This window comes from Carassius auratus, chromosome 37 (genome assembly GCF_003368295.1).
Source record: "Carassius auratus strain Wakin chromosome 37, ASM336829v1, whole genome shotgun sequence".
Taxonomy (NCBI): Eukaryota; Metazoa; Chordata; class Actinopteri; order Cypriniformes; family Cyprinidae; genus Carassius; species Carassius auratus.
The window spans coordinates 15,104,703-15,131,214 of record NC_039279.1 but is presented as its reverse complement, the minus strand read 5'-3'; the positions used below and the strand labels follow the sequence as shown (position 1 = coordinate 15,131,214).

General features: G+C 36.5%; 1 protein-coding gene across 4 annotated transcripts; it reads left to right on the top strand.

Annotated features, from left to right (window-relative positions):
- Window positions 1-568: 568 nt before the first annotated feature.
- On the top strand, window positions 569-26,405 carry LOC113056352 (phytanoyl-CoA hydroxylase-interacting protein-like). 4 transcript variants are annotated; one of them, XM_026223094.1, is made up of 5 exons: window positions 569-812; window positions 19,647-19,843; window positions 20,003-20,177; window positions 21,355-21,472; window positions 24,286-26,405. In XM_026223094.1, the coding sequence occupies exons 1-5, from the start codon at window positions 704-706 to the stop codon at window positions 24,818-24,820; spliced, it is 1,134 nt and encodes a 377-aa protein (XP_026078879.1). In that variant the 5' UTR covers window positions 569-703; the 3' UTR covers window positions 24,821-26,405. The 4 variants fall into 4 exon arrangements, with proteins under 4 accessions (XP_026078879.1, XP_026078882.1, XP_026078880.1 ...); XM_026223097.1 differs by lacking the exon at window positions 569-812 and adding an exon at window positions 1,451-1,524; XM_026223095.1 differs by lacking the exon at window positions 569-812 and adding an exon at window positions 13,139-13,372.
- The last annotated feature ends 107 nt before the right edge of the window (window positions 26,406-26,512 follow it).

Below are 26,512 nucleotides of genomic sequence, written 5' to 3'. Positions count from 1 at the left end.
AACTTAAGCTGACAGCAACTGTGAAATGTTGCCAATTACTGTTGAAACAATTCCCACATCTCTCAATTTGTAGAAAAACCTGCCCTATGCAGTTAGGCCTATTCACCACAAGACCAAATCATTTTGTTTCAAGCAGAGAAGAAAATGTGAGAAACACTGTATGAGAAAATAAATTAATTGAAATAATATTTAGTCTCATGTCTCAAGCATTCATACTGCGAGGTGTAGAGTACATTTTGTTAATCAGCACCATCTTTTGTACAAGAGTGAATTTGATTTCCGTTTAGCCTGATAAATAGTCATTTTGGTTTGGGTATAAATTATATTAAAACTTAAAAGTTACACATTTTAAATGAGACTTTTTATCTCAGACTTTTCTCTCTCTGCAAGATACAAAATCATTTTTTTTTCTCTCGCAATTTCAAGAGTACATCTCACAAAAACGGACTTATTTCTATTTATTTGATTATTTATGCATTGCATTTTGCATTACAGTAGAACAGGTCGCTGCTCTTTGCCCTTGACTGCGCGTGTCGCATCAGAGATCAGCTCCGATGGAGCGGCCGTGACGATGTGCTGACGTGGCTCTCATCAGCAGCACACTGTGGAAACCCGTGGGAGACAGAGAGAGCACGGAGTGAAGATCTGTCCTGCGGCACTGCAGTCACTCTCACCGGCGGAATATCAGTCATTTAGAGGCTCAATGATGGAGGTTCCACGCGTGGGACACAGTGTCAGCAGCCCCACGAGCCCGTGCGAGGACATGATGAAGAATCTCAGTCTGGACGCCATTCAGCTTTGTGAGAGAGAAGGTAAGAACTGTTACTTTTGCTAAATTTTCAATTTGCCCTCTGACAGGTGAAGTGGAGGAGCAGTGCCATTGCGTTTGAGATTTAAAGACGGAGAAATATTTAAATGCATGCAAAATTCTAAATGCAAATGCATGTAAGGCATGCTTTAAAAGATCCTCTCGCGTTTAGCTGGAGCTGGACTGTCACTTGGAAATACATGCACGCAAAAGCAATCACGCAACTCACGTGCTGAATAGCAATTGCGCCTTTTTGAAAAACGTGAAAATTGACGGCGCGTGCATGAAAGTGCATGCTATAAATTTGCGAGTGAGGATGCTTAGTTATTTTTCTTCCAAAAGCATTGAATTTGAGCTTTCTAGACAAAGAAGGGGTTTTTATAATTCATGAACCACCATAAGACGCACATGCTGTGATTCATAAAACGACGTTTTAATAAATCACATCATTCCGTATCAATTAAATGCGTTTAAGACGCATGTATGCACACTTAGGTGCATTTTCTTATTTTCCTTTGGGTCACAGAAAGAGGTGCATGCTCTCCGAGCATTAAAATTCCATTCACTTGAATGCTTGTTTCAATATGATGTTCGCGTAACGTTCAGCACCATGGACACGGTCATTGCGCGCGCACCATACTGAAACAATGCCGGATTGCAGCTGCATGCATCTCAGGATACACGACCAGTGAGCAGTTTACTCTCTTGCTCACATAGTAATGAAAGCAAAATGTTTATTCGATCCACACTCTAAATATGCTGAATCATCTGGGTGAGACTGTATTTCCCATTGTCTTATGCGCATATGTATCTACTAAATTCATGATTAATGGTTATGTACAGGATTTATGGGTGTATCCAAGTGCGTGCGTTTCAAGGCATTCTTAGCCATTGATTTTCTAGAGAAAGCTCTCTTGTCTCGTGCAGCTCTGGAACAGAGGAGCATAATATTAAAAATACAAAGCATGTCAAAGAACAGAAACATATAGCCTACTATGTTTTTTCCTTGTGTATCATAATGGCAGAATATTTAGTACTTCATAAGTATTTGCTTTTTGGCCAAGCCAATTAATTGTCTGATATCTAGACATTTAAAAAAAAAAAAATTTTTGCATACAGTAAGTTGACAGCTGTAACTGACAGATGTGTGTTGCAGTCTAGTGACAGTTTTCAGTTTCAAATGATGTTTAGTATATTTTGAGTAAATATGTTAAAGCAAATGTAAAAGTGGATAATGAAATAGCTGTGTGTTGATTTCTGTGGACTTGTTTATCTTCAGTATATCAGAGCTAAAGCAAAGAACATGCTTTGAGCTGAACGAAATTTCCTTCAAGCTCTGATTTGTATTCTATACCAGTAATGTGCAGAGGAACTTAAAGTCCCTTCAGCCATGCTGTCACAAGACAGAGAGAGAGAGACAAAAAAAGAGAGAGAACGTTCTTATTGACACGGTCCGTGCAGTGTACAATCGAAGCTGTCACAGTCCTCTGAGTGATATAATGGGTGTAGACATACAACTCTATTGATTTAGATTCTATTGTTTTAATGTTCTTATATGGACAGAGGCAGATAAAGACAAGCTTTAGAAAAGTGCTGTAAATACTTTGTCCATTCATATTGCTTTTTAACAGAATAGATATTATTTGGATGCTTCTGTTTGCACTAGACATGTTAAACACACGCAGAGAATCACAAAATCTTACTGGTTAATAGATCTTGGCTAATAATGTGCACAGATTTGGGCCAAGAAGGAACTAGACAGAGATATGATGAACATGACTGAGTCACAATAGATACATTCTTTTACTGACCCATCTGTCAGAGGAGTTTTATACATCTCAGTGTGCCAAACTCTTCATTTGTGTTGGCATAATGATTGACATCTGTGCCAGAGTTCAGAAGAATTGTTAACTAGTTTTACCAAATTACCAAGGATCCAATGATTTCTAGATTCCAAGGCTCAAAGTATCATGGCTGTATCCACAATTTACACTAGGAGCCACAGTAAGGAAATGATTCCCATTATTATAGAGATCAGTGGTCAACAGATGTGGGTTTTTAGTGGCTGGTTATTATACTATTACCCACAATAGCAAATATATTGTCACAGCCTTGCAAAGTACCAATTTATTTATTGTTATTAAGCCCAAACCTAATCCAAATCAAAAAGTACTGTTATTTCAGCCATATCACAATGAGTTTGGAATTATGCTTATAATTTGAATAGGTTTTTTTCACTCAGTTTCAACATATTTTAATAAAAATTTTAAATTAAAAAAAAAAACAGAATGTGAGAAATACTATTTAAATCTCATTAAAAGCCAATTTAGATAATTTTTTGTCTAGTCAATGCAAGAATTCAATGTAAATGAATCAATATGTAAATTTGCTAAAAAAAATTATTTATTTTGCATTGCACATAAAGAAATGTGAATCTATCAATGTAAATAAGGCCAGTGTCCTGTTAATTTAATAATTGAGACACACATATAATCATTTACAGAGAATGAGAGTGGCACCCGTGTTGATCTTTTAGTACAGCGGTTCTCTATTCCAGTCCCCTCCTCTGCACATTTTGCATGTCTCTCTTTGTTAACACACCTGATTCAAATAATCAGCGAGCTCCGTGCATGAACTGTGTTCCGATTGACATGGTCTCCACACAGTGTTCTTTGCTCTCTACCCTAAGCAGGGGAAATCTGTTGAAGTTTACTTCACTTCGGAACATTCATTCACGGATTTGCGCTGCACAACGTCTTGACATCATACACCTCTGTAAATAAATACAATTTAAATTCACGTCTCACATACTTCAATGCACTTTGAATGTACGTTCGCTTCGAACTGGAATCATCCTGTGATGTCCACTTCGCAGGGCACTTACGTTCGATTAGAAGAACGTCTGAAGAGATGAGACAGACATACAAAATTTGCAGAGCAGGGGGTTGCAAGGACTGGAATTAAGAACCAATGTTCTAGTAAATGCTTGGTGCTAATATGGTAAGTACATCCTTTACTAAGATTCATGAGGAATGAGTCCATATTTCCATTATATATTCACTGTGAAACTGCAGATGCACTCAAAGCAAGCATTTGCACCTAAAGCACAGAATACTGCAACCATTTGTGAAAAGATAAAAAATGGACGAGCTGCCCTGTGCTTTGGGACTCCTTGATAAGCATGCATTAAAGTCAATGTTTTTCCCCCCTTGGGGCAGGCCTCAGATGGGGAGTCCTTTGTGTGAGGGCCTACAGGAGCCTGACAGTGCTAACTCACTACCCTTGTCTGAATATACAGCTTTGGCCAGCTGTGTATGGGGGGACTGGCTCCAAAACAGGGGCCACCATCTGCCAAGCCCGCCTGCTAGTGAAAGAAGCGATTTAACATGGCCATCAATTTGCTAATTGTGTCCGCTGTGCACATATAGCACTGCAAAATGACAACAAAACAGAAATGGATCAGATGAATAATGGAGCTGATTCATGATTATCAGCCTATTCTCAGCTGAACATGCTTCTAGAGACAGTCATGCTGTTTGAAAAAGTGAAATTTTGGAAATTTGGGGCAAAGAGTGTTAGCTGAGAGTAAACCCTTTTGGGTTAAATCTAAATACATTTTCTATGTCATAGCTACATTAAACAGTTAACTAAAGAGGTATAGCAAACTGAATGGATTTTAAGTGCAACTTAAAAACAGAAGACACTTAAATATGTATTTTTTTAAACAGCCAATAGACTTTGGTTCAAAGGGTAGTTTAACCAAAAATGTAAATTCTGTCATTATGTATTCACACTGATGTTAGAATATATATATATATATATATATATATATATTTTGCATTAAACCAAAACTGAAGACAAAAACTCATAAAACTCCATTTATGATGTTTAAACGTCTAATAAAAGCTCAACATTATGGCCTTCAGCTTCAACTTTGTATGTTTTTCCATCACCTCAAGCTCAAACATCACACCAAAAGAAACACCATGCCAGGCTTGCTTTTCTCAGATCACATCTCTCTCTGTGATGTTATATCACTGCTGTCACAGTTTCACACAGTGTATGTGTGCTTTTCACAACTTCTGTCTAAAGACCAGAGTGTTAATACAGTTACACGCCACATTGCTCTATTAAGAGATTCAGTCATGTGAGTATTCACTCTCATGGATCAAGACTGAACATCAACTCTCCTCATCTGTATACCCTCATTTGAGATGAGGTCTGCATAATTCTTGCTCATTTGTGTGTTGTTTGCATGTTTTGTTGAAATTCACCTAACTCAGGACTGGTTTTGCTTCTGGAGCCAGAATTTGTAATTTGACATCAAGCAGTGAAACAAGACAGAACCAAAATTGTTTATCGTACAAAACTAACATATCTGCCTAACAATATCTAACATAATAACATGACTTGACTGAAAAATGACTTGACTGAAAAAATGACTGAAAAAACAAACAAACAGATAATTATGTAAATGTATAAATAACAAGAGAACTCAAAAATGTTATTTAGCAGACTAACACGAAGGTCATAAATTTGATTTCCAATCATAAGTAAATCCATTAACTGATGAAAAAATAATGCCTACTTTGAGTGTAATGTACAGTAAGTTGCTTTGGGTAAATGTATCTAGAAAATGCATAAATGCATCCTAAATGTCTACAAATTAGCTATATTCATGATGACAGATTGGATTAATGATGATGGATTTGCTCCAGAATATGGCAGAGTTTGGCTAGTCAATAACAAAAGATGATGGGAGTGCTTTCTTCTTGCTTTCAAAAGCTGACAAATCTATTTTTTTATTTTATTTGGTCCCACTTTATATTAGGTGGCCTTAACTACTGTACTTACATACAAAATAAGTACAATGTACTTATTGTGTTCATATTGTATTGTAAAAAACTTTTGCTGCTATTGAGGTGGGATGGGGTAAGGTTAGGGAGAGGGTTGGAGGTATGGGTAAGTTTAAGGGTGGGTTAAGGTGTAAAGTATGGGTCAACAGTGTAATTATAAATGTAATTACAGAAATTAAATACAGATGTAATTACATGTAGTTTTTTATATAAGTACAATGTAAAAACATGTATGTACACAATAAGTACATTTTACTAAATTATTAATTAAAATGGAAGTACATAGTAGTTAAGGCCACTTAATATAAAGTGGGTCCTTTTATTTTTTTACATTATCAACAATACATAAATCCTGTTTGCATGACTATACTGTATGTATTTTATTATTTGCATATTGCATGCTTTTTCCCTGCTGTCTGCAGCCCATTTTCATTCATATGATGTCTCAGATTAGAAACAAAAACTGATTAGCAGTTTAGTAAATACTGAAAAAATGAATGTCTCTGATGATCTCTAAAAAGTAAATGATAAAGGATTTACATTTTTGGGTGAACTGTCCCTTTAACAGTCAGTGCAGTATGAAAATGTGACTGTCATAAAGAAAGTTGGTTTAACAAACTGTAAGGATTACAACGAATACCCCATGGGGTCTAGACTGTTTAATGTGATTATGTTATTGTAAAAAACAAACCGTTGGGGTTAGTGAAATAAACTAGGTCAGCCAATACAGCTGTGGAAGTGTAGAAACTTTGTGCCACATCATTTCTGTTTACTTTCACTTTAATTGAAATTTCAATTAATGGCTGAAGTGAAGAGGATACAGGGCAGTGTGTCATACCTGAGATAGATGCATCATTAGTATGGTTTGCAGTAGTGAGAATGAATGGATTACTGTTTGAGGTGGAAAGATGGATGCTTGTCGATCTGTTGCTTCCTGTGAACAATGTCTAGTGCATTGCAGAGTTCACTTGACTGTTTCATCTCACTTCGAAATCGCTCTGGTTTTAGTAAGCTGTTATGAAGACAAGTCACGGCTGTTTATCCACCTGTCCTGGTGTCTGACGACAACCGCTACACTCTACGGCTTCAAATTTATGGCAGGATTGAAATTTTTTCTTTAAAATAGTTCATTTATGCTAGAGTGGCCACCACTGTTATACAGTTTATTCAGGAGTTGGCAAACAGAAAAGAGAATATGTCACTTCATATTTAAATACAAAGTTAGATGAGATAACACAGATTGCTGTATGTAGCCTGATCCGTAATGAAACTAAAAAACTAAAATAAAAAACAGTTCAGCACAATGCTATTATAAAAAGTATGATATATCACTCTACAGAAACAGTCACCAGGTAACATTGAACAAAGATACATTTAGAGTGAAAGGGAGCATTCAGAAAGGTGTTATGTTTCACAATGCTAACCGAATGTCTGACCAAATAAATCTCTGATTTATGTGTTTTCTTTAAGTCATCTCAGGTATTGATAGATAATGAATTTATTTTAAATGAATTTATTGATAGATAATGAAGATTTATTTTGCTGTGCTAATTATCATAGCCTTTATTACTTTTTAGAATATTATAAAATAAGAATCAGTTCAACAGAAAGAAGATTTGGTGAGAATTGCATGATTCTCCTAGAAGGAGTATGCATTAATTCATTGCCCTATTTTTCCAAAAATCCAAATTCTAAGCATGATAGCTGCCTTACCTTCAAGTTTGACACGTTGCTATTGTATATGGTAACAGTATTTAAAATATCAAGAATCCCTTTGCAGTTTTGCATCTGCCATGTTTTGACATTAAGTTTGAAAAAAAAACTGATAAAAACTAAGAGGCTGATTTAAAAAAAAATTAAATGACACTTTCTGCTGCCATTTGGTGGTTCTATAACGTTGACTCATAATAGTCACATATACAGTACTGTGCAAAAGTCTTAGGCCACTGGTAGCTTTGCAGGTTTCTTGAAGCATTTTGGAGACTTTGCCACAGTTCTTCTGGATTTAGTCTGTCTCAGTTTTATCTGTTTCTTCATGTTATTCCAGACATACTGATGAAGATGAGATCAGATTTCTGTGTAGAACACTGGCTGCTGCCAGACTCCTTGTGCAAACAAAAATCTCACTGGATTATTACGATTAATGGCAAAAATAATGTTTGGAAATGTGAACTTATATTTACTACTGACACAATTGCGAAAAAGTTAGATATAACTGACTTAAAACCATTTTTTGTTGGTAAATATATTAGTGGCCTTAGACTTTTGCACAGAACTGTATGTGATCAGCCTCATACGACAAAGTGCTGAAGTTAGATTAAAATCAGGCAATGTGTGCATAAGTTATTAGACACATTCTGTTTTTCATCTCTCACCATAATTTCATTGACTCGCCACAGGCAAACCATTCAAGATATTAAACATCCATTGGCAATTTTGTATCCCCTGTGTCTTGAAGTAATGTTGACCGAGTTTGGTGGCCATTGGATGAAAAAAAGGAACATTGCAAATTCCAATGTGCACTTTTCACAAAACCCTGAATTTCTGTTGGGTGTAGTGCTGACTGTCAGTACAAAAGTATCATGGAATCACCTGCCTCACCAGCTAAACCAGCCTCCTACACCAGTTCACAATCACCTGATTACTAATCACGGACACCTGAATCCACTTACCACACCATTCAAATATATACACTCACCACAGTCGCTTGTCAGTTGGTCTCAAGGTTACAAACATCTTAAGTGGATTCCTTGTCAGCCTGTCAAGCCTGTACTAGCTATTGAAGGATTAGAAGTTTCAGCTCAGATAAGACTGTTTTCTTCGCTTCCATTGATCACTTTTTTGATTCACCTAAGTTGGAAGCTTCTTCTCAGTTCCCTTAATAAACTCACCTGCTTTGTTTGAGTCTGTCTGTTGCCTCTTTGACCAGTTGTTGCAAAGTTGTTCGGCCTCATGAGGTCTATGTGTGTAAATGGCACATTTTAGCTTAAAGACTAATCCAAGTGGTTACCTAATCGGCAGTGCACTTCAGTGACGAAGCTGTAAGTGAACAGCTGAAAACAAATTCAATTAGAAACATTTCTTACAACAACTAAAAAAGACTAAAAACATTTTTACAATCTATTTGATATGGCATATTGGCAAAGTATTAGTCCAAGATCTAATATTATTCAATAAATGTGATGTTCCTATAAATATCCTGAAACACTGACCGATGGCATTACATCAGAGTCCCATCAGAAAACCGCACAGCAGAGACACAAGTATATCCTACAAGAGTTATATTTATGATTCAGTGGCCTCATCAAACATCAAAACCGCTGTGACAGATGCGTCCACAAATTTACCGCTTGTAATCATCCTGATAATGCTTATGCTTTGGTCTAAAGGCACAGAAGAAATCAGCCCTTCTAACAGAATGATCCATTTCCTCTGAGACCAGTACAATGGTAATAATCTTCAGGAGTGTTTCAAGCTGTGCATCATTAAGCATTTTGCTTTACTACCGTTGCTTAAGATCCTTTGATTTTTTACAGTTTTGAGAAAATGTGACTTCATGCATTAAACTCAAGGGAAGACAGGCTGCATTTGATGCTGTCTGTACGGTTTCTGCTTGCCTGAGGTCAGAATGTCCTACTGTGTCTCAAGTGTCCAGCTAACAAAACCTGCAAGGTCAAACAAAGAAATAAAAATCATGAAATAAAGTTGTAGTTGCCATGAGAATTGGCAATTTAAAACAGATTGGAACTTGTGGGTGGTTGCCAGTGTATTGCTTTCCTGTTGCTAAGTGATTTTAATGTGTTTTAGCATGTTGCCTTGCCATTGTTAAGGGGTCTTGGTCAGTAAAACAGTCATATTGTGAAATATTATTACAATTTAATAGATCTATTTTAATATATATTTAAAAGTTTTGTTTTTTTCCCCAAGACGGCAAAGCTGAATTTTCAGCTTCATTACTCAAGTCTTCAGTGTCACATGATCCTTCAGAAATCATTTCTTAATATTATCATTGTTTAAAAGAAACCATGATACATTTTTGTCAGGATTCTTTGATTAATACCAAATTTAAAAGAACTGTTTTTATTTGGAATAGAAGTCACTTGTAACCTTACAAATTTATTTACAAGCCTTTACAAACAATTCAATCTAATATTTATTAGCTAGGGATTTTAGGAATTGTGAGATGTTTTTTTTTTTCTTGAAATTTAGCTAAGACCCTTTATTAAACTCATTATTTATAGTGCAGAGTTTGCGTTTTAGCATTTTTCATTTACACTGCAATGTCTTCCACTGTACAATTAGCACTTTTATTTTTCCATCTCTGTTTTCGTGTCAGCATCCATGTCAACACCTCCTTAACTAAAATAAACAATGCGTCATTTAATTTGCACTGTAAGAAAGCTCTGAGGATCCCATCTCTGCAGCATCACTCCCCTCGGATTCAACACATTAAAGAATGAAATGCTGGTCTATTTATAGTCTTGGGACCAAGGACTGATAAAACTTTAATGCGCTGCCTCAGACACAAGAGTGGTCCAGTAATACCCGCACCCTGGAGATGTTCAAATCTATCATCCTTGCATCTTCAGCTGGAATTCAAGAAGGAGAGGTTATATAAATATGAACAGCCAGTGGGCTGTGAGGGAAAGCTCCGTGTGTGATTTATTAAAGTGAAGTGGTGGACATAGCTTTAAGACATCACCCATGAGGCCACAGCATTTCATAAACCATGGGATATTTATGGTAAATTCCCAGTTTCAGTTTCAGTGCCAGGTTCAGTCAGTGTGCTGTGTTATCATGTAGTCATCCAATCATCATAGATTTTGTTTGGCATGTTTTATAATCCACCCATCAGGCTTTCCTCTAGCAATAACCAGCACCACATATATAATGACAAAGGATTTCAATGTTAATCCATATGCATTTATTTGAGGATGATAGTGGTGCCGTTTAACTTTGGCTTTGGATTTAATCCACAAGTGTTTCATGAAAGGCTCTGTTCCTGCATCATGTTTCCTGTTTATTATTCATTAGGATGAATGCAACAAAGCACTCCCTCTCTTTCCTCATGCTCCAGAGCGGTGGAGGGCTGCTTAGGGACTTTTACAGCTCAAAGAGGGTGTTGTGGGACTCGTGGAGTGGCCAACTAGAGAATGTTGAGTATAAAAATGCCCATTGTGTGTGGTCTCATGCATTCTCTCTGTCCATTGTTGTCTAGTCATGTGAGGATACCAGCGGATGGTGTCATTGTGAGGCTTCATTTTGTTAGAGGAAAAGTCCTTATATGTATCCTTACACAGTATGGACAAAAGTATTGGGACACCTGACTAGTACACCAATAGGAACTTTAAAGACATTGTATTGAGTTGATATTGGATGAGAATAGTTTATTTCAAAGGTGCTTGATGGGGTTGAGGGCAGGGCTTTGTGTAGGCCAATCAAGTTCTTCCACACCAAACTCTTCCAACAATGTCTTAATGGGCCTCGCTTTGTGCACTGGGGCACAGTCATGATGGAATAGAAATGATGAAACAGTTTGGGGCCTTCCCCAAACTGTTCCCGCAAAGTTGAAAGCATAGCATTGTCCAAAATGTAAGGGGACTAGCACAACCCCCTGAAATACAGCCCCATACCATTATCCCTCTTTCGCCAAACTTTACATTAGGCACAATGCGGTGAAGAGGTAACATTCTCCTGATATCTGCCAAAAACTGACTCGCAGATCAGACTGCCAAACAGAAGTGTAATTCATCACTTCACATAACTGGTTTCCACTGCTCCAGAGTCCAGTGGGACTATGATTTACTTTACACCACTCCATCCCACACTTAACATTGCACCACTTGAGGCTTGCACCAGTTGTTCAGGCAATTGAAACTCCTGTCACACAGTTTTTGTGCTGATATTAAAGCCAGTGGAAGTTTGAGCATTGGTAACTTTTATGCACCGTACACTATGTGCCTCTCAGTGACCAGCTTGACAGCTTAATGTATTTTTTTTTCTTCATTGCTGGTGTTTCTAAGCCCTTCTTTCTAATAATAACTGTGGCGAGTGGGGCGGGGCCGAGAGGCGTGGGAAAGAGGAGTGAGGTCAGGTGTAGTGATTGGAGATGAGCTACACCTGCGCCCCACCGCTTGTATCGAGTCCCACGTAGGAGATGGAAGGATATAAAACTGGAGCACCTATAGTGAAATGCTTTTTATTTTGTGCGCACCAGTCGTCCGTGAGGGGCTGGTGTGCTATTTTGTGTTTATTTTTGTCATTAAAGTTCATTTTGATTGTGCGCCGGTTCCCGCCTCCTTCTTCCGGATGATTAGGAAGTTTGTATCATTACAGTCAATCACTACACCTGGCCTCACTCCTCGTTTCCACGCCTCTCGGCCCCGCCCCACTCGCCACAATAACACTTACAGTTGACTGTACACTGTGACAAATTGCTAGGAACTTAGAGGATTTGAGAATATTGTTTTACAATAAATTACTGTAGTCAGAAATTTGCTGTGAAATCAATGCACGTTATGTTATTTTCTTACAAATCACTGTGAATGAACATCAGAATGATGCTAATGTCACAGTAATTTACTGCCCTTGTTTTACTGTGAATTCACTTTATAAAGTTGTCTTTAAATGTGCCACTGTGAGAAATGTAGTTATGTACATACTACTGTAATTTTTTGAAGTCGCCATAATGGTGATTAGTGATCATTATTTGTTTGGGATCTTGGTCCTAGTATGTTCATACTTTAATTTCCGATCTAGTCATTTCATGTTTGAAATTGCAGACTGCATGGCTAGGCGCTTGATTTTATACATCTGTGGAAATGGGTCTGATTAACTCACCTGAATTCAATAATTAAGAGCTGTGTTCCAGTACTTTTGTCTATATAATGCGTCTATCTATCTATCTATCTATCCTCTCCCTGTCTCTTCGCCTAGAACACTCTAGCAACCAGCAAGCCAAGATCTATGTATCTTCAAGCTACACGTCTCTTCTAATTATGCAATCTAACTTGAGACTTCAAACCTTTAAAGTAACAATCTATAACTGTGAAAATGTCAGTGTCACATTTCCAGAAAAGAGTGATTCTTCTTTCCTATTTCCCCAATAGACAAATAATCTCCAATACACTGACATCCATTATAAGAACGATGTCATCTTTTGGAAATATGACAGACAGTGCAAAGGGTATGGTGAAGTGACGGATGAAAAACTTCAAAGGATATTTTCCCCTTTCGTAATGGGAGCGGGTGAACAGATTACCCACCTGAGAGACAACCCAGATCTCTCTCTCTCTCTCTCTCTCTCTCTCTCTCTCTTTTACTCCCTCCCTCACTCCTCGATCTGATATTTCAGTCCAACAGTGACACACGGTCAGTTACTAAGTCCAGCTGATGACATAATCTAGGCTCCTCCTATGGGAGTGTGCTGGGCTTGTAAAACAAACACTAAAGCTGCTCTAAACCAATGGCGTGCACTTTAGGCTCAGGGTGCATTGGAGACAGTACACTGGGACTGGACAGCAGACCATGTCCCCTGAAGGAGTCCATGAGAGCGCAGCATTTGTCCGGCTGGTAGTTGTAATGGGGTTTTTTTGTCCTAGGTTATAATCTCCTGCAGGCTTAGGCTTTTGCATCACCAGTTGTTTTTCTAGTCAGTTGTGAACAAACATTACCTGGAACCAGATGCGGAGAGCGGATGAAAGCCAGAGTGAGTATCTGTGCTCATTAGTGAAACAGATGCTGTGACCTTGTGACTGATATATAATGAGTCAGTATTAATGAAAGGATAATGCGTCGATGCTTTGGTATATTTCTGCTATTGCTTTTTCAGAAATGCAATCACTGAGCCCTTTTTGTTGATGGATTACTGATGCCAACTTCAAAAGGAGAGGGCAGTTTATTTTACAGCCATTAAATCCAACAGAAGATATTATTGATAATGGAAAGACATTCCTAGTATATAGTGACTGAGGATATGTTAAATTGGTTTCCTGTGCATGTCTGTGTGTCCGGATCTTTGATGATTATTCTACATGACAAGTCATTAGTGCTGCTTGAGTTGTCATTCACTATTGCGTGCTTATGTGCTATTATACGTACTGTAAACATATATAATGCCAGTAAAAGCATTTGGACAAACTTGAATTAAATTATTTCTTTAAAGTCTTTCAGTTTAACTATTTATGCTTAAATGCTTATTTTTGTATACAAATAAAAAAAATTATATAAAATTATTTTTTATATTATATAAAAAAACAATATATATATATATATATATATATATATATATATATATATAAATAATATATTATTATTACATTATTATTTGCTATGTATTGCTAATACTTTGTATATTAATATAATAATAAAAATGAAAAATATTATTTCTATGTGCCATCTGTGAGTTTTGGCATGCTCAGAAAGATGTGTCGTTGTCCTGGCTTTTTGTCCATTAAGCCTGAGATTACACCCCCCATAGAATCTAAATTGTGAGCAGTTTGGCATTTTGATCCTCTTACGGCGTTTTAGGTGTAATTTGAGTTACAGCATGCCACAACGGTGTCCTTGCAATAATTTTGTTGGATAAACGGCATTGATTGCATTTTTATATACAGCATTGCTTCTTGGTACTTTAAAAATCTCATAACAAGGTCAGTGGTGGAATTATTTTGTGAATGGTGACGTAAAGTATGAAGAATACAGATCTGGTTTTTATTTATGTTACAAAACATATAAAAAACAAAGACATTTCCCCCCTTAAAAATAATAATAGTAACAACTACAAAAATGATATAAATATATATATTTTTTGAATAAAAATATTGATTTCTTTCATAAACATAAAAAAAAATTCAAAAACATTTTGTAGTGATTCCACTTTGTACAAATCATAGTATCATTTGTTGTATTGTCCTTCATTACTTAATCATTGTATTAGTTATTCTAAAATAATCAAAATGTTGCATTTAATTTAAAGAAATTCACAAAAATTCAGAACATGTTCCTAACAGTCATGAAAATAATGTCATGAAAAATAACACACACACAATAATAATAATAATAAATAAATAAATACATTTCTCAGTATAATGTTAAAAGTCAATAAGTGCCAACCCCACCCCCCACCACCCAGAAAAGACAAGAAAAGAAAAAAAAGAATATGTTTCTAACAGTCATGAAAATAATGTAATGGAAAATATATACTCATAATGTTCCTAAAATAGTCTATTGCAAATGGTTGTGCTGATTATGACCATTATTCATTTTCCTGATGAATAAAAAAAACAGCATTTAATCAAATGAAATATTTTGGAAATATTATCCATCCACATTATGAATCAATTTCCTTTCAAACAATTTGGAATTTTATTTTGAGTTTGTTTTTATGAATGTGAATGACTTAATCACATTAGCTGTGTGGGTTTGTGTTAGAAGACCTGTGCTGCTCTACATTTAACATCTCACAGCTACTTGATACTGGAAACCAATAGCAGACCAAACCAATCGCAGTAATTACACTAAACAAGTAGACTCCCTCATTCTCTTGTCTCACAGACCCTCTGGTTGTTAATTAGAAACACTTGTGATATGAAACTACCACGTAACAAGTTCTTTATTTTGTACTTCAAAGTAACAAAGTGTTCCACAAGTGATTCTCAGCAGAGATAATAGTGTACCATTGAGACAGTACTGGGTGTCAGAGCGCTCCTCCCTAACGTAGGCGATCTCTTGTTATCCTCAGTCTTTATTCTGAGAACTCATAGTGCAGGCGAGAGATAAAACAAGAACTGATTCAGCGCTGGGAGCTACAGTAAGGGGCAGCCTATGAATCATTCATTCAGCTTCTCTCTGGTGGCTGAGAGGAGCTCGTTCCATCTGAAGTGACACAGGAGGACGCCTCCCTGATGGTGCTTCTCCAGCTCTGACTCGACTGCCTTCATCTCTCTTTCTCACCGGTTTTAGCTGACTGGGCAGGTAATGCGTCTTTGTGGCTTTCTCTTTTCTCTCTTTCTTTGAAGTTCATTCATTCAATCGTGTCTCCCTATAGAGCTGGAGTGAATGGACGGGCCACCTTGGCGCCAGGACAGAGAGAGTTTAGGGTTAGCCTCCTCGGTTCAAAGGCCCAGTATAAGAGACACATTTTTAGGGAAAGTATTAGGTCTTATTTTGAACAAATAGTCAATGAAAGAAAGTGCTTAGCCTTCGGGAAATGCTGATCATCAAATTCGTGAGGTCTGGCTTTATTACTAAATTTATTTTCAAATACTTTCGAGTCATTTTTTGTATCTCTGCTAGTGAAATGTATCATTTAGTGGGGGCTATTTTGGGACCAGCTGTTGGTTTGTAGGTGATGTTAAATTTCACATAAAAGTATTAGATATGTTATTTATTAAATGTATGTTATCTTACAATAACTGTGGTTGACCTAGCTGAATTCATGCTTTCAACATGCTGTAGAAAGAGTCCAAAATGATGCCACTTCCTTCATGGGTGTCAAAATTATAAAGGATGCTAAATGAAAAAAAAAAAATTAAATCTAGGAAAATCATACAGTAACAAGGTTCAAGGCAAAATGTGGGACACAGAAATTATGTTATAATAATAATATTTATACATAATAATAATAATTATTATTATACATAATAATTATACATATTTCTCATTCATTGAGTTTGCTATATTCATTTTATATATTATGAAAAAATTATGAATTATGTTTATTTTAATTGTCAGATTCAGGTGAGAACTTCAGTGACTGGCCAAGCTAAAAACCACTTCATAAAGGAGGCTGTTCATATATATGATATGTTTAAAACTGGTAATTTAATTTATATATATATATATATATAATTTAATGGCATAAATCTTTTTGAAGCAAATATTTTACTTTGGACAGCAGGAACATGGTATTTGTGCCTCTAATTGTTTTAAAAACACATATCACAAGATGCCAAATTATATGGTATTTGTTATAATCTGAAATTATTTGGGCATATGGTGACATATGTTGTCGGGTCAACTTCTGTGAGTTTTTACTAAGAAACTGGTAGAGAGATTATTTGTAGCAATATATATATATATTTACAGCCTAGAAATCATATTAGGGATGGGCGATTCCACATATTTTGTTTTCGATACAATACCGATACTTTTAATGGCCAGTATCATCGATACCAATACGATACTTCTAAACTGAACTTTTAGATTATGAAATGTATTGAATACAATGGTTAATAATACCTACTTAACTTTATATTTGAAATGCATTTTAACATTCAGTGTGCCTTAATTTAAATTTATTAGGTTATATTTTTGTTTACACATGCTTAAAATATGTTTACTGTAGTGGTAACCAAGGAAATCTACAAATACTATAGTTAAACTGTGTTCACTTCACCATGGTTTATTGTCATGAGGGACTGCCAGTAATAGGCTGTTGCATGCATAAAATGCAACCTTTTTTATTTGGAAAGTGTATGATTTATATTAACAATACAGAATAGAACATGAGCAATATGAACTTTTAACATTCATATTTAAACAAATGTACTGCACATACTAGGGTACAATTTCAATAGGTTTGTTGTGAAATAACTCAATTATATAGCCTATGTTTTTTCAGCATTGTTCTGGTCTGCCTTTTCCAAAAAAACATAAATGGTTTCTTATTCTAGGCTACTCTTGGGAAACGCAGCTCTATTTAATTGCACTGTCAGAAGTGAGTGAACGCTCTGTAATTGATTGATTCTGCCTTGCAACATTAGCGCGTGTTCAGATGAGCAGGAAAATCCCTTCCACACAACTATTTGCTAACATAGGTTATTCGTCCAATTTAAGGCATATTGTAGGCATTATTTTTTGTTTAATAATCAAAATCACTGGTCAGTAAAAACAGCTTAGTATCAATATTTTTTTATTAGAGTATCGATACTTTCAAAACTTGCATCAGTATTGATATATCGATACTTCAGGATTGATTCGCCCATCTCTAAATCACATCAGAAACAGCAGCATGTGAGATATCTTTGTAGATTTGTCATTATACATTAATATTACTCTCAGATACCTTTTATACAACAATTTCAAGTGAAATATGAAATGTATATCTAGTAGAGCTACTGGTAAAGTATAGCATAGTTAAATATGTAAAGTGTTAGATGCTCCAGGTAAATTAAATATGTTTTGCTTCTAATTATAACTGTAATGTAAAAAAAAGAAACTAAGCATTTTAAATATGCATTAATTATTTTATTATTTTATCTGATTAAGCTTCAACTGTTTACTTGTATTGTGCTTGGTTTTATCTTGCAACACTGGAGAAAATAATAAAATAAAAGATAAAATAATAATATCTGATTATAATGATAAAATCAAATAATATCAGAATATTGTATAGTCACTTTGCTTTTTAATATGCAGGAATGGATGATATTGTTAATATTTTTTCCCATATAGAGACTGTGGTGTTATGCTGTGTGCTAGTTTTCATTCAAGGCTGTAAGCAGTTTTTCTGATTCGACATTCACCAGGTCTCAATGATGATTGTGTTGTCTTCTGATTTATTTCAGAGCTGAAATGTGGATCTGATCGTGTAGTGTGTTGATTACATGATAAAAAGCCACACATAAAAATATGGTGATTGCAATTCGTATAGTGCAATTTATGATTTGTAGTCTGGAAGTCCACTAAATTTAAAAGCACAAATCAACCAGAGAATTGCAAATCCAGTTGAGCAGCTGATGATTAAACTAATCATAACACAAAGTATCAGAGATCAAACTTTATTTATATGGCAGACAAGAAAACAGCAGTAAAAATATGAACCTGAGATCTTGAATTGGGCTCTTTTAAATTTTCCACCTAGCAACTACCCAGAATAAACTAGCAAAGTCATACCAACGATCTTGGCACGTATTACACAAACAAGAACCAAAACATCTTCTTGCTCATCAGAATCTGGTTAAACGTTACTCTGCACCAACTGAATTCTCCTTCCAGTGCACTTCCATCAACACTCATCATGGATTAAATGACAGAATTTTCTAAAAGCGCTTCACTTCTTTGCCTTGTGGCACATCTTGCAAGTCAATCGTGACTATGTTTGATAGCAATCCTTCGTGCAGAAGTTCAGTATTGACCTGGATGAAAGTTAGACCCTCATTTGCTAAATCACTGCTAAAATTACACATTTCAAGACTCTTTGGCATTACAAGTGCTGTTTTCTTTCTTGTGTTTACATGAACATTGACTACTTGTTAAAGCGGAGGGACGTTCTCATTCTAGAGAGCATTTGATTGGTCAGAAGTTTGGAGAAACCCCCAAGTGCATGATGAGTCATCAACATAATTGCATATTTTTCGCTGAAACGTCCTGGTGTTACAGTTATGAAATCTCAAATGTTTTTCTTTTTTTCAAATGCAAAAGTGTTGTCAGTACTGGAAATTAATAAATATATACAATGTGTTAGACGCACGAGATAAATTAATTGTCAAATACTTCATATTTCTAAGTATAACTCATTACTCATCTCATGGCATGTAAAAAAAAATCTAATAATGGTATAAAACATACATTAGTAATTATATTATTAATATATCATCAGATTAAGCTGCTAGTTCTTCATTTTGCATGCAGTAATGCAGCGTCAGAATAAATGTCAAACTCAACGATGACTTGCTGCTTGCTAGGAAGGTGGTATTGGGGGAGAGACATTCTTATTCTAGAGAGCATTTGATTGTACAGACATTTTGACACACCCCTCAGTACATGATGAGTCTTCAATGTTTTTTTTTTTTTGTTCCATCAGAACCCTTGTCCTCTTTGTTCCATCAGAAGAGAAATACTACATTTTAAATGTCTGTATCTTGCAAAAGACAGTTTAATCCACTTTTAGGCTGACAAAGTAAGGCAAACGGCATCTTCCTTAAAGAGTTTCTTCAGACTTTCTGTTCCCTCTCCCAACATCTCTATCTGTCTCTCAGGAAATAAGTCCCTGGACAGTGGCATTGCCGAGATGGAGGATCTCCCTGTTCCCCAGAACATCAAAATCAGCAACATCACATGCGACTCCTTTAAAATCTGCTGGGATATGGACTCCAGGTCAAAGGAACGGATCACACACTACTTCATCGACCTCAACAAGAAAGAAACCAAGAATGCCAACAAGTTCAAACACAAGGTGTGTGAACACAGCAGCTCTATATTCACTCCTTCTTACACATCCTGATCTGACCTGGTGCAGGCAAAAGCTGATCTTCAGTAATGTTCTCAGGTTCATGTGTTTGCAGAAAGAGAACTGCAGGTACATCTAATCTCATTTATTATCTGTTTCCTCTAGGACGTCCCCACTAAATTGGTAGCGAAAGCAGTCCCTTTGCCCATGACTGTGCGAGGACACTGGTTCCTGAGTCCACGCACTGAATACACTGTGGCCGTTCAGACCGCGTCCAAACAGGGTGATGGCGACTACGCCGTGTCAGAATGGAGCGAGATCATTGAATTCTGTACAGGCGGTGAGAACATTTTAAAGCAGGGTTTCCCAAACGGGGAAAAGCTAGCATTAAAGGGATAGTTCATCTGTTTGTTTATCTGTTTACCCCCATGGCATCCAAGATGTAGGTGACTTTGTTTCTTCAGTAGAACACAAACCAAGATTTTAGGCTCAACCCGTTGCATAATGTAAGATCAGCCGTGATTCCCATCCACTTACATAATAAGACTGATAGACTGCAACAGTTTGAGCTAAAAATTTTGGTTTGTGTTCTACTGAAGAAACAGTCACCTACATCTTAGACACTGTTGGGCAAGTTACTCTGAAAATGTAATCAAATTCAAAAAACTTCTTACTGTTATGATTATTTCAAAAGTAATTAGTTACATTAATTGGTATGTTAATTTTTTCTCCATTAAATGTATGATATCACAGCATAGGCTACATGCTTCTAATAAATATTTGTTATTACAGCATCAACATTCACAGAACAGATATTTTTAAATAACTACAGCAAGATGCTGCTGCATGCATGGTTTGGATGGCAGAATGCCAGCAAATAGCGCTCCTTTTATAACCTCTAAAAAACATCTTCATCGCAATCTCACAAATCTCTGTTCTAACACAATAAACATAGGCATGATGAATCCTTCATATTGTCTACGTGTATTATAATGAGGATTTGTGAGCATGCAAATGTCAGCACTGCATAGCTCAATGCCGCAAGGTTATTTACCCGATGACATAATTTCTAATATTTTTGTATAAGTTTATAGCATTTCACCAGTATTCCACCGAAATTAAAGCTCAAGGAACATATGAACGTGTGGAATTATATTAATATTAGTGATGAACACAAAAAAATAAATATTTTGTAGCTACATTACCGTTTACACCAGTGGGAACGTAATGCAGACTGAGAAACTATCACAACTAAAACATTTATAATTTATAACATTTAATAAAAAAAGTAAAATGTTATTTATTTACTTGCATGTCACGTGACCATTAGCCAATATAGGGTGTGAAGTGCAAATGTGTCATCAAATTATTGAAATATTCACTTAAAATCTCAGGGTATAGTGGTTTGGTGGATAAAAAAGTTGTTTGAACTAATACTTACGTGGACCTATTTAGGCTGTTATTGGCTCATATTGACCCTCTCTGATTCATTTTATTTCTTTATTTTGTATCTACAGATTATTCCACTGTTCATCTCACACAGTTGATGGAGAAAGCAGAGGTCATCGCTGGCAGAATGCTACGGTTCTCAGTCTTTTATCGAAACCAACACAAAGAGTACTTTGACCATGCAAGGTTTGTTTCTACAGGGATAACTACTCTAAATTATTAAAGGAACGGTCAGCTTTATTTCCAAACCTCTATTACACCATTCTTCTGTGGAACACAAAAAGTACAATTCTGAAGAATTTCCCTGCTGTTCTCTGTACAATAAATGTTGCAGAGGTCTGTATGAAAATTAAATTTGATGACACAACATTTCATAATTAAAAAATGGTGAATTGATATTCTTCAAAATCACCCTTTGTGCTCCACAGAAGAAAGTCACACAGATTTAGAACAACATGCAACAATCTTGTTTGCAAACAATGGAAACAAGAAGCAACTATTTACTGTAAACTGACAATTTTTTCATTTCATATGAATATTCATTCTCATCTTATTAGAAAATCCCCAAATCCTGAAGGTTTTTATATTTTAATTAAAATGTTCTCTCAAATGTGAATTACATTTCTTTTGATCTTAGAATTTACCTTTATGCAATCCCACTGATTTAATGTTTTCTCTATTCAACTACTGTCCTGTATAGTATAATTTGATAAAAAAAGCCATAACATCAGTCTTTACAGTAGAAATGGATAAAATGTGAAATATAAGCGGCACCGTGGAATCAAATTAAATCCGACTGAAAAGGCTCACAGGAGTGTGTGAGTGTTTGGGTGTTAATTTCCCTTCGGAAATCATATTTTTTAATATCCCTCTAGTTTATGCATCTGAATGTAACACTTCATCTTACTTCAGTGAGATTTAAAGAATTCATTGCCTTGCTTTATTTCAAAGTAATTCAATTTGGTTTCCCATCGGTGAGTGAAAGTCTATTGTTGTAGTACTTACCTCATGTGAGACTCAAAGGTTAATTCCACACTGACTTGATTAGATATCTGTATTATACCTCATGTGTTTCAGATAGTGGTTCAACTTGTTTATATCATTTCAGCTTTAATAACCACATTAACAATAAAGATCAGGTCTAAACTCTGTAGTGATAGTAAGAAGGAAACAGGCTTCTGATCAGACACAAAAATCAATTCTGAGAAAGATTTTTCAAGATAATTGAGAAATCTGAGAAACTAAGTCAGAATTGTGAGATAAAAAGGTCACAGTTTCCTTTTTTATTTTTTTTAATCTGTGATGAAAACCGGCTTCCACAGATTTTTCACAAAAAAAAAAAAAAAAAAAAAAAAAGTCATAATTTACTCACCATAACGTTCTGAACCTATATGATACTGTTTTTCTAAGAAAAAACAAAATGAGGCATTTAGCAGAATGTTCACACTGCTCTTTTACATGTAATAAAAATGTATGGAAACTGTTATCAAGGTCCAAAAAGGAAAAAAAAACACTATTGGTCCTTGAGATTCAGATTCTTTTTTCCAAGTCTTCAGAATCCATTAGATAGCTTTGCTATTACTTTTCCAGTTTCCATTTTAAAGAATTAGCTGTAATGTGTTCTCCGGCTACAAAAATTTGTATTGATTTGAGGTTGGTCAATGGCAGTGAAGTTAAAGGGTTAGTTCACCCAGATAGCAAAATTATGTCATCAATGATTCATCCTTATGTCGTTCCAAACCCGTGAGACCTCCGTTTATCTTTGGAACACAGTTGAAGATATTTTAGATTTAGTCTGAGAGCTCTCAGTCCCTCCATTGAAGCTGTGTGTACGGTATACTGTCCATGTCCAGAAAGGTAAGAAAAACATAATCAAAGTAGTCCAAGTGACATCAGAGGGTCAGTTGGATTTTTTTGAAGCATTGAAAATACATTTTGGTCCAAAAATAGCAAAAACTATGACTTTATTCAGCATTGTCTTCTCTTCTGTGTCTGTTGTGAGAGAGTTCAAAACAAAGCAGTTTGTGATATCCGGTTCGTGAACAAATCATTCGATGTAACCGGATCTTTTTGAATCAGTTCACCAAATCGAACTGAATCGTTTTAAACGGTTCGCATCTCTAATACGCATTAATCCACAAATGACTTAAGCTGTTAACTTTTTTAATGTGGCTGATATCCCGGAGTAATGCATGCACTCAAACAGTACACTGACTGAACTGCTGTGAAGAGAGAACTGAAGATGAACACAGAGCCGAGGCAGATAACGAACAACAGTTTGACTCGTTCACGAGTCAAGAACCGGTTGCATCAGTTTTCGGATCACCAGTAGTTATTTCGGACAGTTCGATTCAATAAACCAGTTGAAGAAAACGGTTCACTGGTTCTTTTGCGCTCGACGTAATGACGTCATTTGCGATGATTGCCCTTGATTCAAGCCTTCGGTTCACCTGGGCTCATAACACTAGCACAGAATCAGTTCAGAATCAATCACCAAAAAAATCTGTTCAGTTCAGGCGCTCTGTGTGTCAGTCTGCTTCACGCTGAATCACACATGCACAGTATCATCAGCTCCTCGGTTCTCGAATCAGACGCGTCTGACAGAAACGGTTCTTGACTCGTGAATGAGTCATTATCTGGCTCGGCTCGGTGTACATCTTCAGTTCTCTCTTCACAGCAGTTCAGTCAGTGTACTGTTTGAGTAAATGAATTACTCCGGGATATTGGTTTGTTTGAACTCAGAGGGAGTGTCAGCCACATTAAAAAAGTTAACAGCTTAAGTCATTTGTGGATTAATGCGTATTAATGCGTATTTAGAACTGTGTTCTAAAGATAAACGGAGGTCTCACGGGTTTGAAACAACATGAGGGTAAGTTATTAATTACATAAATTTGCTATCTGGGTGTACTAACCCTTTAAGTGCAAATGAATTCTTGTAGTACCACTGAACATCACCTCTATGAACCCATTTGTCACACAGTAATTTTTTCTGGTTGCAGGGAGGCCCAAAATAACAAGATGTTGCTGTCAGTGAAGGACAACAGCGGCAGCCATGGTTCGCCTATCAGCGGGAAGCTCGAGGGCATCTTCTTCAGCTGCAACACTGAATTCAACACGGGCAAACCACCACAGGACTCACCGTACGGCCGTTACCGCTTCCAGCTGCCAGCCGAGGAGCTCTTCAGTCCCAAGACAAACCTTTATTTTGCCGACTTCTACTGCATGTACACGGCCTATCACTATGTCATTCTGGTGATCGCTCCGAAGGGCTCGTCTGGAGACGAGTTCTGCAAGCAGCGCCTACCTGCGCTGGATATCGCCAACAACCACTTTTTGACGTGCTCGGAGGATGAAGACGGCCGGCTGGTGTTCCACCACGCACAGGACCTTATCCTGGAGGTCATCTACACCGACCCCGTGGATCTGAGCCTGGGCACGGTAGCGGAGATCAGCGGCCACCTCATGAGCCTCTCCACAGTCAACGCCAAGAAGGATCCCAGCTGTAAGACCTGCAACATCAGCGTGGGACGCTAACCTACGACTCGGAACTCTTCTGCTGCCTTGAACAGCACAGAAAATAGCCTTCTCCTTTAGCCGTCCTCCTTACCCATTATCAAACTTATCCATAATTCCTGTTGGTGTCTGTAAGGCTCCTCGGCAGCATGTGTCTCACAGCTTTTGACAAAATGCTCTTTTTCGTTTACTAGATTATGGATCTCGACCCGGGGTTGGGTTAGATATGTCGTGCTCCTATTTTGGTATTGGGATGTTGACTTAATCACCCCTGTCAATCAAACTGCTTCTTTAATCCTACTGGCTGTCACACCTTCCTGTTAGAACGCCGCATTGTAACAGTTTACCAAAGTTTACACAAATTTAACACCAGATGCTCATCAAGTCACTGAAATCGGTGAATCGAGACAACCGATCTTATAAGGCATTATGAATGTGGTGATATCAAGTGAGATATCTCAAAAAATGTGTGATTGGACGTATCTGTAGCATGACTGCAAACATTTTTGGAAACGTTGACATTAGCATTACTGTTCTTCGGCAGTGTTTCATGTTCTCCATTCTAACCCATCCAGTATACTGTGATTTAACATATAATAAATGTGATACGACATGTAGATAGAAAAATATTTATTTTTTAACCGGTGAATAGAAAATGGACAGAACCAGAAGTGCACAATACAGAGGATTTTGTTGATGGAAAAGAAAAGGGTCACGATAAAGCAAATATATATATATAGATAATTATATATATACATGTTTACTGTATAAACCAATGTAGAATTACGTGCACAATAGCTAACATTCAAAAGCTACATTTGTCATTGTGGATGTGTACAGCAAATAAATTCTGGGGCGACGATAACATGACAGAATAACCACACCTGATTGTTGCACAATTCAACAGTTTACGCTGGTTGGCATGCAAAGACACTACACAAAGATTGTAATAGTTCATTGCAGTATATCCATCGGAAAGGAAAGATATCGAGTGTTTCGTTTCCAGAGAGTAGCTACTTGAGCAGAATTGCACTTAAAGCGCACATCCGCTTCTCATGAACATATCTCCTGCTTTGGGCTTCAGTATTGTTTATAGTGTACGACGTTATTGGACAGTATTCATATTAACCACTGGTTTAATGTTTAATTTGTATAGGAGGAAAACTGTGCTCTGTGATGGCCACGTACTATACTTTAACACGTTTTTGAACAAAATAGATCTTTTAAAATACTTTTAAATTGTATGAAGTATGTCTCATTTTGTGCTCCCTTTTTCATGTGAGAGACAAATATATGAGAAATAAACATGGTTGCTGCTGTGTTTATATGTTAGTGAACTCACTGAAATTTGCATAAAACCCTTATTTTTAAGTGCTCTGCGTTGTTTTCTATCTAGAGCGTTGCATTATCTGACAGGCTAGAGATCGTGTCTAGCCCCAGAGAATCACCGATCCTCATTAGTGTGCATAATGTCACCATGTTCCTAATTAGAATCATAAACTAGCTTCAAACAAGAGCAAGAAAACGTGAAAAGTGCATATGATTCGACTTTGGTTAAAAACAAAAAAAAAACGCTTCAAAAATAAAGTGCCATATTCCATAAACATAAATGAATACTCTATATTTCCCTTTGCCCTTTGACTTCTGAATGAGGTTTGTATTGATCTGTCTTGCTCTGTACACAACACAGAGATCGCACATGTTTGCGTTTAT

Excerpts from the sequence above, each read along its gene's own strand:
- LOC113056352 (XM_026223094.1), top strand. The coding sequence starts at position 704 with ATGATGGAGGTTCCACGCGTGGGACACAGTGTCAGCAGCCCCACGAGC. Across the intron at positions 20,178-21,354 it reads CATTGAATTCTGTACAGGCG|ATTATTCCACTGTTCATCTC; the intron begins GTGAGAACATTT and ends TTGTATCTACAG. Across the intron at positions 21,473-24,285 it reads GAGTACTTTGACCATGCAAG|GGAGGCCCAAAATAACAAGA; the intron begins GTTTGTTTCTAC and ends TTCTGGTTGCAG.